The sequence below is a fragment of the Meles meles genome, chromosome 8 (genome assembly GCF_922984935.1).
Source record: "Meles meles chromosome 8, mMelMel3.1 paternal haplotype, whole genome shotgun sequence".
Taxonomy (NCBI): domain Eukaryota; kingdom Metazoa; phylum Chordata; class Mammalia; order Carnivora; family Mustelidae; genus Meles; species Meles meles.
The window spans coordinates 18,796,500-18,809,228 of record NC_060073.1 but is presented as its reverse complement, the minus strand read 5'-3'; the positions used below and the strand labels follow the sequence as shown (position 1 = coordinate 18,809,228).

The 12,729-nt window shown below is 45.0% G+C and overlaps 1 protein-coding gene across 10 annotated transcripts in view; it reads right to left on the bottom strand.

The window, feature by feature from the left end:
* AGBL2 (AGBL carboxypeptidase 2) overlaps nucleotides 1–12,729 on the bottom strand; it is a 42,373-nt gene that overhangs the window by 5,574 nt on the left and 24,070 nt on the right. For 8 of the 10 annotated variants that reach the window (XM_046017773.1, XM_046017771.1, XM_046017774.1 and 5 more), the window contains 7 exons: nucleotides 12,265–12,421; nucleotides 10,034–10,160; nucleotides 9,340–9,440; nucleotides 7,979–8,109; nucleotides 3,623–3,689; nucleotides 1,217–1,342; nucleotides 633–740 (listed from right to left, as the gene is read on the bottom strand). In XM_046017773.1, the coding sequence (XP_045873729.1) occupies nucleotides 633–740; nucleotides 1,217–1,342; nucleotides 3,623–3,689; nucleotides 7,979–8,109; nucleotides 9,340–9,440; nucleotides 10,034–10,160; nucleotides 12,265–12,421 (817 nt within the window). The remainder of the gene's footprint in view (nucleotides 1–632; nucleotides 741–1,216; nucleotides 1,343–3,622; nucleotides 3,690–7,978; nucleotides 8,110–9,339; nucleotides 9,441–10,033; nucleotides 10,161–12,264; nucleotides 12,422–12,729) is intronic. The other 2 variants (XM_046017777.1, XM_046017776.1) reach the window with 1 other exon arrangement.

The following is a 12,729-nucleotide window of genomic DNA, read 5'->3' as shown; positions in this document are numbered from 1 at the left end:
AAATATCTGCAAATAGTGTTATTCAGTTTTAAAAAAGGAGAAAATCCTGCCATTTGTGACAACATGGATGAACCCAGAGGGCATTATGCTTAATGAAAGTGGCCATAGAGAGACAAACACCACATGGTATCACTTACTGTGGAACCTAAAAAAAAAGATCAAACTCATAGATACAGAGAGTACCATGGTGGTTGCTGGAGAGTGGGGGAAATAGGGAGAAGATGGTAAAATGGTATAAACTTTCAGTTATTAAAGAAAAAGTAATTACATGAGGTGGTAGATGTGTTAATTAACTCAGGTGGGAGCCCTCTCATGATGTGTAAATATATCAAACACCACATTGTACACTTTAAATATATTACCCAAAAAAAAGTTCTGATAAATTTTTCCAAGAAAGAGTTTAAAAAAAAAAAAAGCAAGTTGGGCGCCTGGGTGGCTTAGTGGGTTAAGCCGCTGCCTTCAGCTCGGGTCATGATCTCAGGGTCCTGGGATCGAGTCCCGCATCGGGCTCTCTGCTCGGCGGAGAGCCTGCTTCCCTTCCTCTCTCTCTGCCTGCCTCTCTTGTGATTTCTCTCTGTCAAATAAATAAATAAAATCTTAAAAAAAAAAAAAAAGGCAAGCAAAACTACTACCTCATTCAACCTTGGTTTTTCATTTCGCATCGTGGAAGAACTGGCATTCTCTGAATTTCTGAAAAAGGTAGGCTGCTTTTGCAGAGTAGAAGCAAACCCTGCCCTTTCCTGGAGGGATGAGTGCAAAGAGAATATTTTCAATTGATCCATTGCAATTAACCTACCCAATTCACTCAATAGTAAAACTTCCATGTCTGAAAGCATTTTCATCGTTAGAAAGCCGGGGGTGTGGAGTGGGGATGGTAGCTGGGAGGAGACTAGGAAGGAGCCCAGCCTCCTCATACTGGCTGAGGCCGGACACCCCAGCTACCCAGCAAGCCTGGACTGGCTCCAGCCACCACTGCTCCAGTAATCATCATGGTCAAAACCCATGCCAGAATGTAGTATAGAATCGGTGGGCCAAGGCTGAGATCTGCTCAGAGATGTCCAGAGGACTCATGGAAGAGCTCTGAACTCAAATTAGCTTCCTTCTACCCCATTCCTCATTCCCTTCTGGTTTAGAGTAAACTTTATCTCCTTGTCCTGCTCCCTCCATGGAATGCTCTTTGACCAGAGGGCAGAGGTAGGCAACAGAGCCTTCTTACCAGTATATCTTCCGTTAACTTTAACTCCCTCATCAAATTATTTTTCTGATACTGTTCATTTCGCTGTTTCCTCGTCTGAAGTGGCTTCTTTTTTTTCTTCTTATGCATCTTCTTTTTTTGATTCACCTATTCCAGAAAGCACAGAGAAAGTCGTCACTGGGGATTCCAGAAATAAGGCCACCCACAGGGAGCCTGCTTCCACCCGACACTCAAGCCACAACGGCTGACCCAGTATGTGGGCCCCATGATGTTAAACTCCTGCTCGTTTGGGGAACAAACAGTTCAGTTACCTCCGCAGCAGAATCCACTCCCCATTTAACATCCCCAAATCCTACTACTATAGGCATACTGCCAAAGGGGCACCTACACCAGTAACCACATATCTGTGTTTCACCACATAAAACCAGATTACTTATGGCAATAATGTCAGCTACAGATAATATTATTAAGTATGTGGTTAAAAGATTCAGTTTGGCTGGGGCCCCCGGGTGGTTCGGTCAGTTAAGTGTCCGACTCCTTTAGCGCTAGTCGTGATCTCAGGGTTGTGGGATTGAGCCCCTTGTTAGGCTCCGTGCTGGGTGTGGAGGAGCCTGCTTAAGATTCTCTCCCTCCCGCTCCCTCTGGCTCTTCCCCCCCACCCCTGCTCACGCTCTCTCCCCCTTAAAAAAAAATTTTTTTTTAATTTAAAAGTTTCAGTTTGGCTATTACCATGAGGTGGCTTTACTAATTAAGCAAGTAAAGCTCAGGACCAATTATCTGGGGACCTATGGTGTGGTGAAGCTTATACTGATGTTGTAAACCCAGATGAAAAACTTACAGGGTCCAGTCTGATTCGGCTGGCTCCACCTGACTCAGCCTCCAGCTCAACTTATGATGAAGCTATTTCTTTTTTTTTTTTTAAATGATGGAGATATATTTTTTTAAGATTTTATTTATTTATTTGACAGACAGAGATCACAAGTAGGCAGAGAGGCAGGCAGAGAGAGAGAGGAGGAAGCAGGATCCCCGTTGAGCAGAGAGTCAGACACGTGGCTCAATCCCAGGACCCCAGGATCATGACCTGAGCCAAAAGCAGAGGCTTAACCCACTGAGCCACCCAGGAGCCCTCCAATGGAGATATTTCTAAATGCAACTAGGAAATCATGTGCATAATGAACTATAACAAATATTTTGTTGTTTGTAAAGTTTTTATATCATCTACATAAGAAAAAGTCTGTGAATACAATGGGACAAAAAAACAATATATGGAAGTATAAAAAACTACAACTACATGAACAGAGAAACACTTTTTAAAAATGTATGGGTCAGGCTGCCTAGATGGCTCAGTCAGTGGAGCATGCCATTCTTGATCTTGGGGTCATGATTTCGAGCCCCGTGTTGGGTATAGAGAAAGAAATAAAAATAAAATCTTAAATAAATAAATAAGCATGGGTCATTTTTTTTTTAAGTTATTCTTTAAATTTTAAGTCTTACACTTTTTTTTTTAAACATTTTATTTATTTGACAGAGAGAAATCACAACTAGGCAGAGAGGCAGGCAGAGAGAGAGGAGGAAGCAGGCTCCCTGCGGAGCAGAGAGCCCGATGCGGGGCTCGATCCCAGGACCCTGGGACCATGACCTGAGCCGAAGGCAGCGGCTTAACCCACTGAGCCACCCAGGCGCCCCAGCATGGGTCATTTTTAACAACCCTTATCTCTTAAAATGGTTTTCATCTTTAGTTAAACTTTTTTTTCATTTCAGTGAACTTTGTAATAAACATGGAATCCTCACATTTTTTCCCTTAGATTTTCCCCCAGATTTTTAAAAAAATGATTTTATTTATTTATTTGACAGAGAGAGGAGACACAGCGAGAGAGGGAACACAAGCAGGGGGAGTGGGAGAGGGAGCAGCAGCCTCCCCACCAAGCAAGGAGCCCAATGCGAGACTCGATCCCAGGAGCCTGGGATCAGGGCCTGAGCCAAAGGCAGATGTCTAACAACTGAGCCACCTAGGTGTCCATTTCCCCTAGATTTTTAAAAGGAAATTTATAAAGACAAAATGAAAGAGTCTAGGGCAGGGTAACCAGTTAGGATACCACTGCTATATTTTCTACATATTTTATTTTATTTTTAAAAAATACTTTATTTATTTATTTTGGCAGAGAAAGAGAGAGGGAGAGAGCACAAGCAGGGGGAGTGGCAGGCAGAGGGAGAAGCAGGCTCCCCGCAGAGCAGGAGCCCCATGTGGGGCTCGATCCCAAGATCCTGAGATCATGACCTGAGCTGATGGCAGATACTTAACTGACTGAGCCACCCAGGCGCCCCTTTTCTATAGATTTTATCTGGGACGTTCCACCAAATTATCCCGGAGGGTCATACTTTCCTTACGGCTGCTCCTTCCTGGGGTGATGGTCTATCCCATCTTACCTCATGTGCTATGTTCAGTAGGTGAACAGGGAGACCGTCCGAGAGGGAACTGTCAGAACCACTGGTGCTGTTTCCAAAAGGAAAGAGGAAAGGGAAATACCTATTATTAATGTCTAGGAAGGGGAACATTTAGCAGATTGGCAGCATGGGATTAGGACATCCAGTCTGCTACTTGCCCCCAATGCCTGCATTTCGATGCCTAAGAATTCTTGACAGTCATGTTTATTCATTCATTCTGAACGTGTACTGCCTTCCAGGCAGCGCATCGAGGGCAGAGACGAATGTGGCAGAGCCCCTGACCCCAAGGACTTTGCAATCCATGTGGCAAAATAAATACTGGCCAGGTGGGCCAAGGTGCTCTGGGCAGCGACAGTGAGAGGCTGGAAGATTCTTAGTGTGCAGCCCCGGGCAAGACCAGGGGATGATGATTTGTTTGAAAGCAGGGTTTCATCATTCTTGTCTGGCCAGGACCAGTTCAAAGAGCAAGAATTCTACCAGGTACTCTTTTTTTTTTTTTTTAAAGATTTTATTTATTTATTTGACAGACAGAGATCACAGGTAGGCAGAGAGGCAGGCAGAGAGAGAGGAGGAAGCAGTCTCCTTGCTGAGCAAAGAGCCCGATGTGGGGCTCGATCCCAGGACCCTGAGATCATGACCTGATCCCAGGACCCTGAGATCATGACCTGAGCTGAAGGCAGAGGCTTTAACCCACTGAGCCACCCAGGCGCCCCCTACCAGGTACTCTTAAAAACTGTGTTGAGGGGCGCCTGGGTGGCTCAGTGGGTTAAGCCTCTGCCTTCGGCTCAGGTCGTGATCCCGGGGTCCTGGGATCGAGCCCCGCATTGACCCTGCATCGGGCTCTCTGCTCAGTGGGGAGCCTGCTTCCCTCTCTCTCTCTCTGCCTGCCTCTCTGCCTACTTGTGATCTCTCTGTCAAATAAATGGATAAACTCTTTTAAAAAAACTGTGTTGAATACACACATAAACATATTTGATAGCAAGGAATCTGTAGGTTGGGGACCAGAGGCATTACTTTCATTACCCCAATTCCTGCTTCAAAAGTTGCAGATGCATGCCTGGACTGACCTAAAGTCTTCCCTCACAAACAGTCAGCCCCCTTCCTGCAAAGGCTATGATGAACGAGGGCTCAGATCATCCACCTTGCTGCCTTCATCACATCCATTGTTCAAGTGGCTGGCTAGAACTGGGAGCTATGCTCTGCCACATGGTCTCCATATAAAAAAAAAAAAAAAATCACAAAACTCAGATCTCCTGGGAAAAGATGGCATTTCAAGCCATTCTTTCTCTCACACTTTTCATCCTGTTCACGCTCCCCCTCCCTCTCTTCGGTGCACAATGAGGAACCCCACAGTAAAGCAGGAGGAAGAAAGCCCTCTCTTCTCTGATCTAATTCCCCATTCCATGTTCTTGAAAGGCTTTTCTAGTCTGAATAGTAAGCCTTTGAGGCCATTGGATAATAGTCTCTGAAGTCCCTTTCAGAGATACAGAAGACTTTAATAAATAGGATAAAAGCATTAGATGCAGTATGCCCCAGAAAATGTTGAAGGCTGTGTGGGTGCACACGCAGGGCACACTCAAGCTAGGCTTGGACACTAAAGTCTGCTCTTCTGCATCACGGTGAGAATATGCAAGTGGAGCCCCGTGGAGGGTTCTGATAGCTGGCTTCCTGATGCAGACGCTGGCAAACTGGTTTCAATCATTTTTAACTCGCTCTATCAGAGTACTCCTGCTAGGCCAGCTAGAATGCAGTCTCCCTGTTTCTGAACTGACTTCCCCTGGGCTTTATCTTAATGGGTTGACATGCAGGGGCATTTTGCTTTCGAGGCTGAAAGTGAAGCATGGTTCATGCAATGGTCCCTGAGAGCTAGGCAGAGAATTCTGGGAAAGCGGAGGAGGCAACATAGTGAATGGGCACACTGGCTAGCCTGACGCTCTGATTTAAGTTTCCTTAGAAGACATGTAGGAGATCCAGTCAGCAGAACTACTCCAGAGTCCAGATGTCCATCCATGTGCCACATAGAGTAGGCCAGCCAGCCAGTCCCTTTGCCCTGCCCGTTGTGGTCTACAGCGCCTCCTCTGGCGGAGGACTGCCATGTCCAGCCCAGGAACCTGAATGAGGGCAGCCAGGGCAGGCTTGGGGCACCTTGGTCAGTAAGCTGGAGTAGAAGGGGTTCTTGCACACCTGTGAGACACCCACCCACCTGAGGATTTCCTAAAATACTTGTGAAGATGACTAGGGTGGGGGTGATATCCTACACACTAAATTAATTCAACAAATATGTACTGAGCTCTCCCTATGGGCTGGGTACGGTTCTAGGTGCATGAGATACAGAGGTGAACAAAATAAAGCTCTCTGACCTTGCGGACCCACATCCTTGTAGGGGGACACAGACAATACATAATAAACACAATAAAGATGTAAATGACATGGAAGGACAGAGGTGATGAAATGCTTTGGGAAAAAGTAGAGCACCTCCAGAGGACAGGGAATGAATGGCAGGAAGGCAAAGGCTGGGGAACATGTGGCAGTATTAGAGTAAGAAGGGCAGGCCACATTGAAAAAGTTGACATTTAAACAAAGACTTGAAGGAGGTGAGGAATGAGCACATAGATATCTGGGAGAAGAGCATTCTAGGCAGCTGGGACTGCTGGCGCAAAGGCCCTGAGGCAGAACAGGGCCCAGCAAGTCTGAAGAAGAGTGAAGAGGCCAGTGTAGCTGTAGCGGTGTGTGAGAGGGTGAGGGTGAAGGTTGTAAGGAGATGGCTAGATCCCATAGCCTGGAGGTCATTGTGGGGTCCTGGATTTTTCACCTCATTTCCTGGCTCCTCCTCATCTCTGTGACCTTTTAGAGCTGTGGTACCCAGCTTAGACTTGGACCTCCTCTTTGCTCTTGTCTGTACTTGCTCTCTTGGGATCTCATCTAATCTTACAGCTCATTTTTTATTTATTTTTTTCAAAAGATTTTATTTAATTATTTGAGAGTGTGCATGCATGTGAGTGGGGAAAGGGGGAGAGGGAGAGAATCTCAAGCCGACTCCATGCCCCGCTCGGAGCCCGATGCGGGGCTTGATCTCACAACCCTGAGATCATGACCTGAGCCAAAACCAAGAATCAGATGCTTAACCAATTGAGATACCCAGGTATCCCTAGTCTCAAGGTTTAAATATCACCTATCCAGTGATGACCCTATTTGACCTCGCCACTAAACTCCAGACCCATATATTCAACTGCCCATCCAATATCTCCATCTAGATATCTAATCGACAGCTCAGACTGAATGTGCCTAACACTTGCTTCTGGGTCTTCATCTCTCCCCTAACTTTCTCTACCCCGTTGATCTTCCCCATCTCAGTAAAAGGCAACTCCATTCAACCAATTATGGACACATTCTCTTTCTCTCATGCTCCATATACAAACCATAAGAAAATCCTGTTTGAGACTTCAAAATTTATCTAGAATCCAACCAATTAATACACCCCCAACCACTACAACTACTCAGGTCTAGCCCATCATCTGTATTTACCTGTATTATTGCCAGAGCCTCCTAATGAATGTTCCTGCTTACACCTTTCCTCTTCACAATCTATTTTCCACATAGCAGCCAGGGTATTCCTACTGAAACTAAAACCCAAGTCAGAACATGACACTTCTCTATTTAAAACCTTCCAAAGGCTTCCCATCTCCCTTGGAGTAAAAGACAAAGGCTTTACAATTGCCTAAAGGCCCTACATGTATTGCCTGCTCATCTCCCTAACTCAGAAATGAGGCTGTCAGAGAACAGGCACTCAAAACATAGTTGCTGAAGAAATGATATACTTTTTTTTTTTTTAAAGATTTTATTTATTTATTTGACAGAGAGAGAGATCACAAGTAGGCAGAGAGGCAGGCAGAGAGAGAGGAGGAAGCAGGCTCCCCGTGGAGCAGAGAGCCCGATGCGCGGCTCGATCCCAGGACCCTGAGATCATGACCTGAGCCGAAGGCAGCGGCTTAATCCACTGAGCCACCCAGGCGCCCCAAGAAATGATATACTTAAGCATGCCATGATTTATTCAATATTTTGCACCTGAGGTTCAAAACCAATGAAACAGCAGAGCAAACAAACAAACAAACAAAATAGGGGTACCTGGGTGGCTCAGTCGTTAAGCATCTGCCTGCAGCTTGGGTCAGGATCCTAGGATCAAACCCCGAGACCTAGCGGGAAGCCTGCTTCTCCCTCTCCCACTCCCCCTGCTTGTGTTCCCTCTCTCACTGTGTCTCTCTCTATCAAATAAATAAATAAAACCTTAAAAAAAAAAGAAGATCTTCTCTGGTTTTTCTCTGAAATGAAATTTGTTACCTGGATTCAATGTCAGACAGAGAGATGTCGCTCCAACTTCCTTCTAAATCCATATCTTGTCCAAGTTCATTGAATTTCTTATAGATCTCCTTTTGTAAGAGCTCTTTAAGCTCTGCCAAACACTGCATGAACTGTGGAAGTGAAAAAAAGAACATTTTTTATTATCCATTGATTAATTTATCAAATATTACGAAGCATATGCTGAAAGGCACTTTATTTATTGCTAGGGACATAAAGATGAGTGGGCTGTCACCTCTGTTAATAAGGACATGTTAACATAAAAATTACATGAGCAGTATCAAGTGTTTCTAAGGCAGAACATCAGTGAACACTGCTTTAGGCACTTTTCCTTGGATATAGGCAATAATAAACTTCTTAAATAATGCAAATTTTTTTGAATAACAAAAAAGAAAACATTAGAATTGGGTCATTCAGACTTTGGCCCACGCCAGATGTGATTTCACAGGCCATGCTGTGGTCACATTCTCCTTTAGATATGTTTTCTTAAGCAGTTGCACCCAGAGCAGTCTGTGTAAGTGTCCTCAGGGCCATCTGAGAGGGAGCATGAGAGAGAAGTTAGATCGAGCCCGTGAGTGCAAACTCCCTTTTAAGTAGCTGAGCGATAAAGGGAACTAGGAATACCCTCCTGCCTCCGCTGGAGAAACTTGGCCAGACGAAACCCATGCAGGAGTCAGGACTGGGGTGGCTGAGAACACGTGCAGTTGACAGGAAGATGTAAGAAGTCAAAAAAAACCAAGGACACAGAAAATGGAGGAGGGAAGGAATGTGGCATGACCTTAGGGAGGCCACAGAGTGGGGGCTGGCAGGTGTGCAAAGGGCAGGGTTGGTTTTGGAGAAGAGAAAGGACTCCTGGTTTTTCTGAAAAGCAAGGTGAGAGAGAGGTGTGCTGATGGATAGTCTGCAAGAAGGCTCCTACTTTCTGGGCGAGTTATGAGGTCTTGCCATTGGTGGAGGGTGTGCGGGCTGGGGGCTTTCTTACTTTCATTGATAATAAAAACTTCAGAATGATAGTAAGAGGAAAATAAAGACCACCTATAATCTCACTGGGCTGACCTTGGACCCATGGAAAATTGATCACAGTAGCATCACCACGGTGTTGTTGTTGTTGTTTTTTTTTAAGATTTTGTTTATTTTATTTGACAGAGAGAGATCACAAGTAGGCAGAGAGGCAGGCAGAGAGAGAGAGAGAGGAGGGAGCAGGCTCCCTGCCGGGCAGAGAGCCCGATGCGGGGCTCGATCCCAGGATCCTGGGATCATGACCTGAGCTGAAGGCAGAGGCTTTAACCCACTGAGTCACCCAGGCGCCCCATCACCACAGTTTTTTGAAAGCCCATTTTTACCTTGGTTCGGTCAGGATCACAGAAATCCAGAAGGGTGTCACAAACATGGTAACCTAGAGACTTTAGATCCTCAGTGGTAAAGTGAGTATCTCTTTTATTGCCTGAAAAAAAATCATAAACTTTTCTTATCAAATCTGAATGAGCAAATGCAGTCTAATTTATGAACACCTCCTTGACAACAGCACCTTTGATTCTAGAATATTGTGCTTCTGGACAGGGTCTTTCTCCCTGTAGTTCTGACTTGGTTCAGAAGAATCTTTGACAATGAAGAAAAGTCTGCAGTCACATGGCTATAGTTACTGAAGTTTTACTCTGTGGTAGGCACTGTGCCAACGGCTTTATGCCCATTAGCTCATTGGTAGGACCTACAAGGCGGGTGCTACTGTTATTGCCAGGTTAAAAAAAAAGGTTCACAGAGTTAAGTGACTTAGCTGGATCCCACCACTTGTAAGTGGAGCTGAAAGTCAAACCCGGAGCTGCCTGACTCCAGGTCCTGAGCAGCCACTACGCTATGCTGCCCTGTCAAGGGTAACATTTCGCTCTCATATTTAGGTTGGTCAAATTCAGCAGAAGGTGCAGTTAGGAAAATCCTCAAGGTCAGTCATTTTTCCAGTGTTCAAAGGAATTTCATGCCATCTGTGCTTTGCTTGGCTTCCCCTTACCAGGCTGACCTATGACGTATGGGAGAGCTTACCCAGGGTGGACCCCCCAAAGGTGGACTCCATGGTGTAGCTGTTGAGGATGCCCATGCGCCACATCACAACTCGGCCTGTGCCTTCCTTGCACTTCTGCACCTTAAAGTTACAACTCTGAAAAGAGAACTAAAGAGAAACCCAAATCCACCGCTAAACATAAACTGGCAAACACAAGATGCCTTAGAGTCATTGACAGGATACGAGAATGGTTTCCCGGGGATCTGTATATTATTTCTTAAAGTATGTTCCATAAAATAGCAATTCTATGGGATGTTAACAGGTATTAGAGAGGAGAAAATGAGTTCTACAGTCATGTTGCTCAGGAGGAGGAAGGACTAATAAAATTACACAGACTTCCTGTGTGGGACTTCTCAGAGCATTTAGTATGCTATTGTAGACTGTGAGTCTCCAAAGCGGAGAAGGTAGATTCTGTTTCTTAATGCCTGTGACCTTTTCTTCCCCTCCCCACCTTTCCCGGGAAAACCTTGCAGCACCAGGGTGCCTTGAACTCCTGTTTGGGAATGCTGGCTTACTTTGACATTCAAGGCACTAGCTGACTTTTCTAAGGTTTATTTTCTATCCCTCCCCAACTAGAGCCCTTGGCTCCGGTTGGGTTTATCCTCTATCTGTGATTCGGTTATGCCTTACCCCTGTAATCTCTCTGCCTGGAATTCTTACTCCCTCTCACATAATGTTCTTGGCTCGGAGTTCAATATCCCCCACTGTCTTTTATGACCACCCCGACACTTTTTCCTTACTTGGGGTTTGTAACATACACTTGGCAGCCATCCCAACCTATCTTATCCTGCTAAAAATGCTTTACATTTGGAAGTTCCCTCACCAACTAGGGTTTTAAAGTAGTGCACCCTGGAATCCAGTGGTTCTATTAGGAGCAGAGGGAGAGGGAGAGAATCTCAAGCAGACTCCTTGCTGAGTGTGAAGTGCATGTAGGCCTTGATCCCACAACCCTGAGATCATGACCTGAGCCAAAATCAAGAGGCAGATACTACACTGACTGAGCCACCCAGGTGCCTCTACAGAGAGTGATTCTTAAAGCCACCTTTCTAAATTCTTGAAGTCCCAACAGACACATTAAAAGATCCTCAGTATCACTCATCATCAGGGAAATACAAATCAAAACCACAATGACTACACTGAAAAAATAAATAAAATGAAAAAAAAAAAACAAAAAAAAAACCACAATGAGATACCACCTTACACCCATCAAAACGGTTAGAGTCAAAGACAAGAAAGGATGTCTTTCTTGGCGAGGACGTGGAGGAAAAGGAAACCTCGTGCAGTGTTGGGGGGAATGCAGACTGGTGCAGCCACTGTGAAAAGCAGCATGGAGGTTCCTCAAAAACTTAAAAAGATGGGGCGCCTGGGTGGCTCAGTGGGTTAAAGCCTCTGCCAACAGCTCAGGTCATGATCCCAGGGTCCTGGAATCGAGCCCCACATCGGGCTCTCTGCTCAGCAGGGAGCCTGCTTCCTCCTCTCTCTCTGCCTTCCTCTCTGCCTACTTGTGATCTCTGTCTGTCAAATAAATAAATAAAATCTTAAAAAAAAAAACACCAAACTTAAAAAGAGAGTCACCATATGATCCAGTACTTCCACTACTGGGTATTTACCCAATGACAACAAAACACTACTTCAAAAAGACATGTGTACCCATATGTTGATTGCAGCATTACTTATTATAGCAAGATGTGGAAGCAACCCAAGTGCCCATTAATAGATGAATGGAGAGAGCTGTGGTGTAGATCTACAATGGAATACGACTCAGACATGAAAATGAATGAGATCTTGACATTTGCAACAATGTGGGTGGATATAGAGGATATAATGCTATGTGAAATAGAGAAAGACAAGTACCATATGATTTCACTGGTATGTGGAATTTAAGAAATAAAACAAAACAAAGAAAAAAAGAGACAAAAAAGTAGAGTCTTCAGTACAGAGAACAAACTGGTGGTTACCAGAGGGGAGGCAGGTGGGGGAATGGGTTAAGTAGATCAAGGGGATTAAGGGTACAATTATCATGATGAGCACTGAATAATGTGTAGAACTGTTGAATCACTGTATTGTAAAAACAAAAAACAGAGTAAATTCTTGAGTTCCAGGTTATTGGGATTTATCTAAGATAATGAAAAGAGAAGTAAAGTGGCATATAGGATGCAGTGAGTTCTCTTCTTCCTTAGTCAATGGATGGGAAGTTACCTTATGTGCTTACCTTATCTGGTGCATTTTTGCTTAGCATTAAAGGAAAGATGCGCTCGTGAAGCCAGTACTTGCGATCGTTGCTATTACAACCGTACAAGAAGATATTATTCTTGCGGCTGTGGCCATGGAAATCACAATACAAGAGAACCTCCCTTTCTTGCAGAAGCCTATTGAGGGGGGCAAACAAAGGACTTAGTAGACATCCAAATACATGACAATCATCAAGGACTAAGTTTGTCTTGCTACTGTCCCTCTAAAGAAAATGTCAACCCCTTCAAAGGACCCATTTCCATTCTTGGCCACTGCTGTAAACATGCTACCAGCACTCCTTGCCCCTGACGGTCAGAGGGACTTGGGATGGAAACACCCTGCTGTGGAAGGGGGTGGTGGATAGGTCTTGTGTAAGCTGAAATGAAGTGGAGGAAATCTAGGGGCAGACCTGGTGAAAGAGGGGCAGAAGTAGGGGCACCTGGGT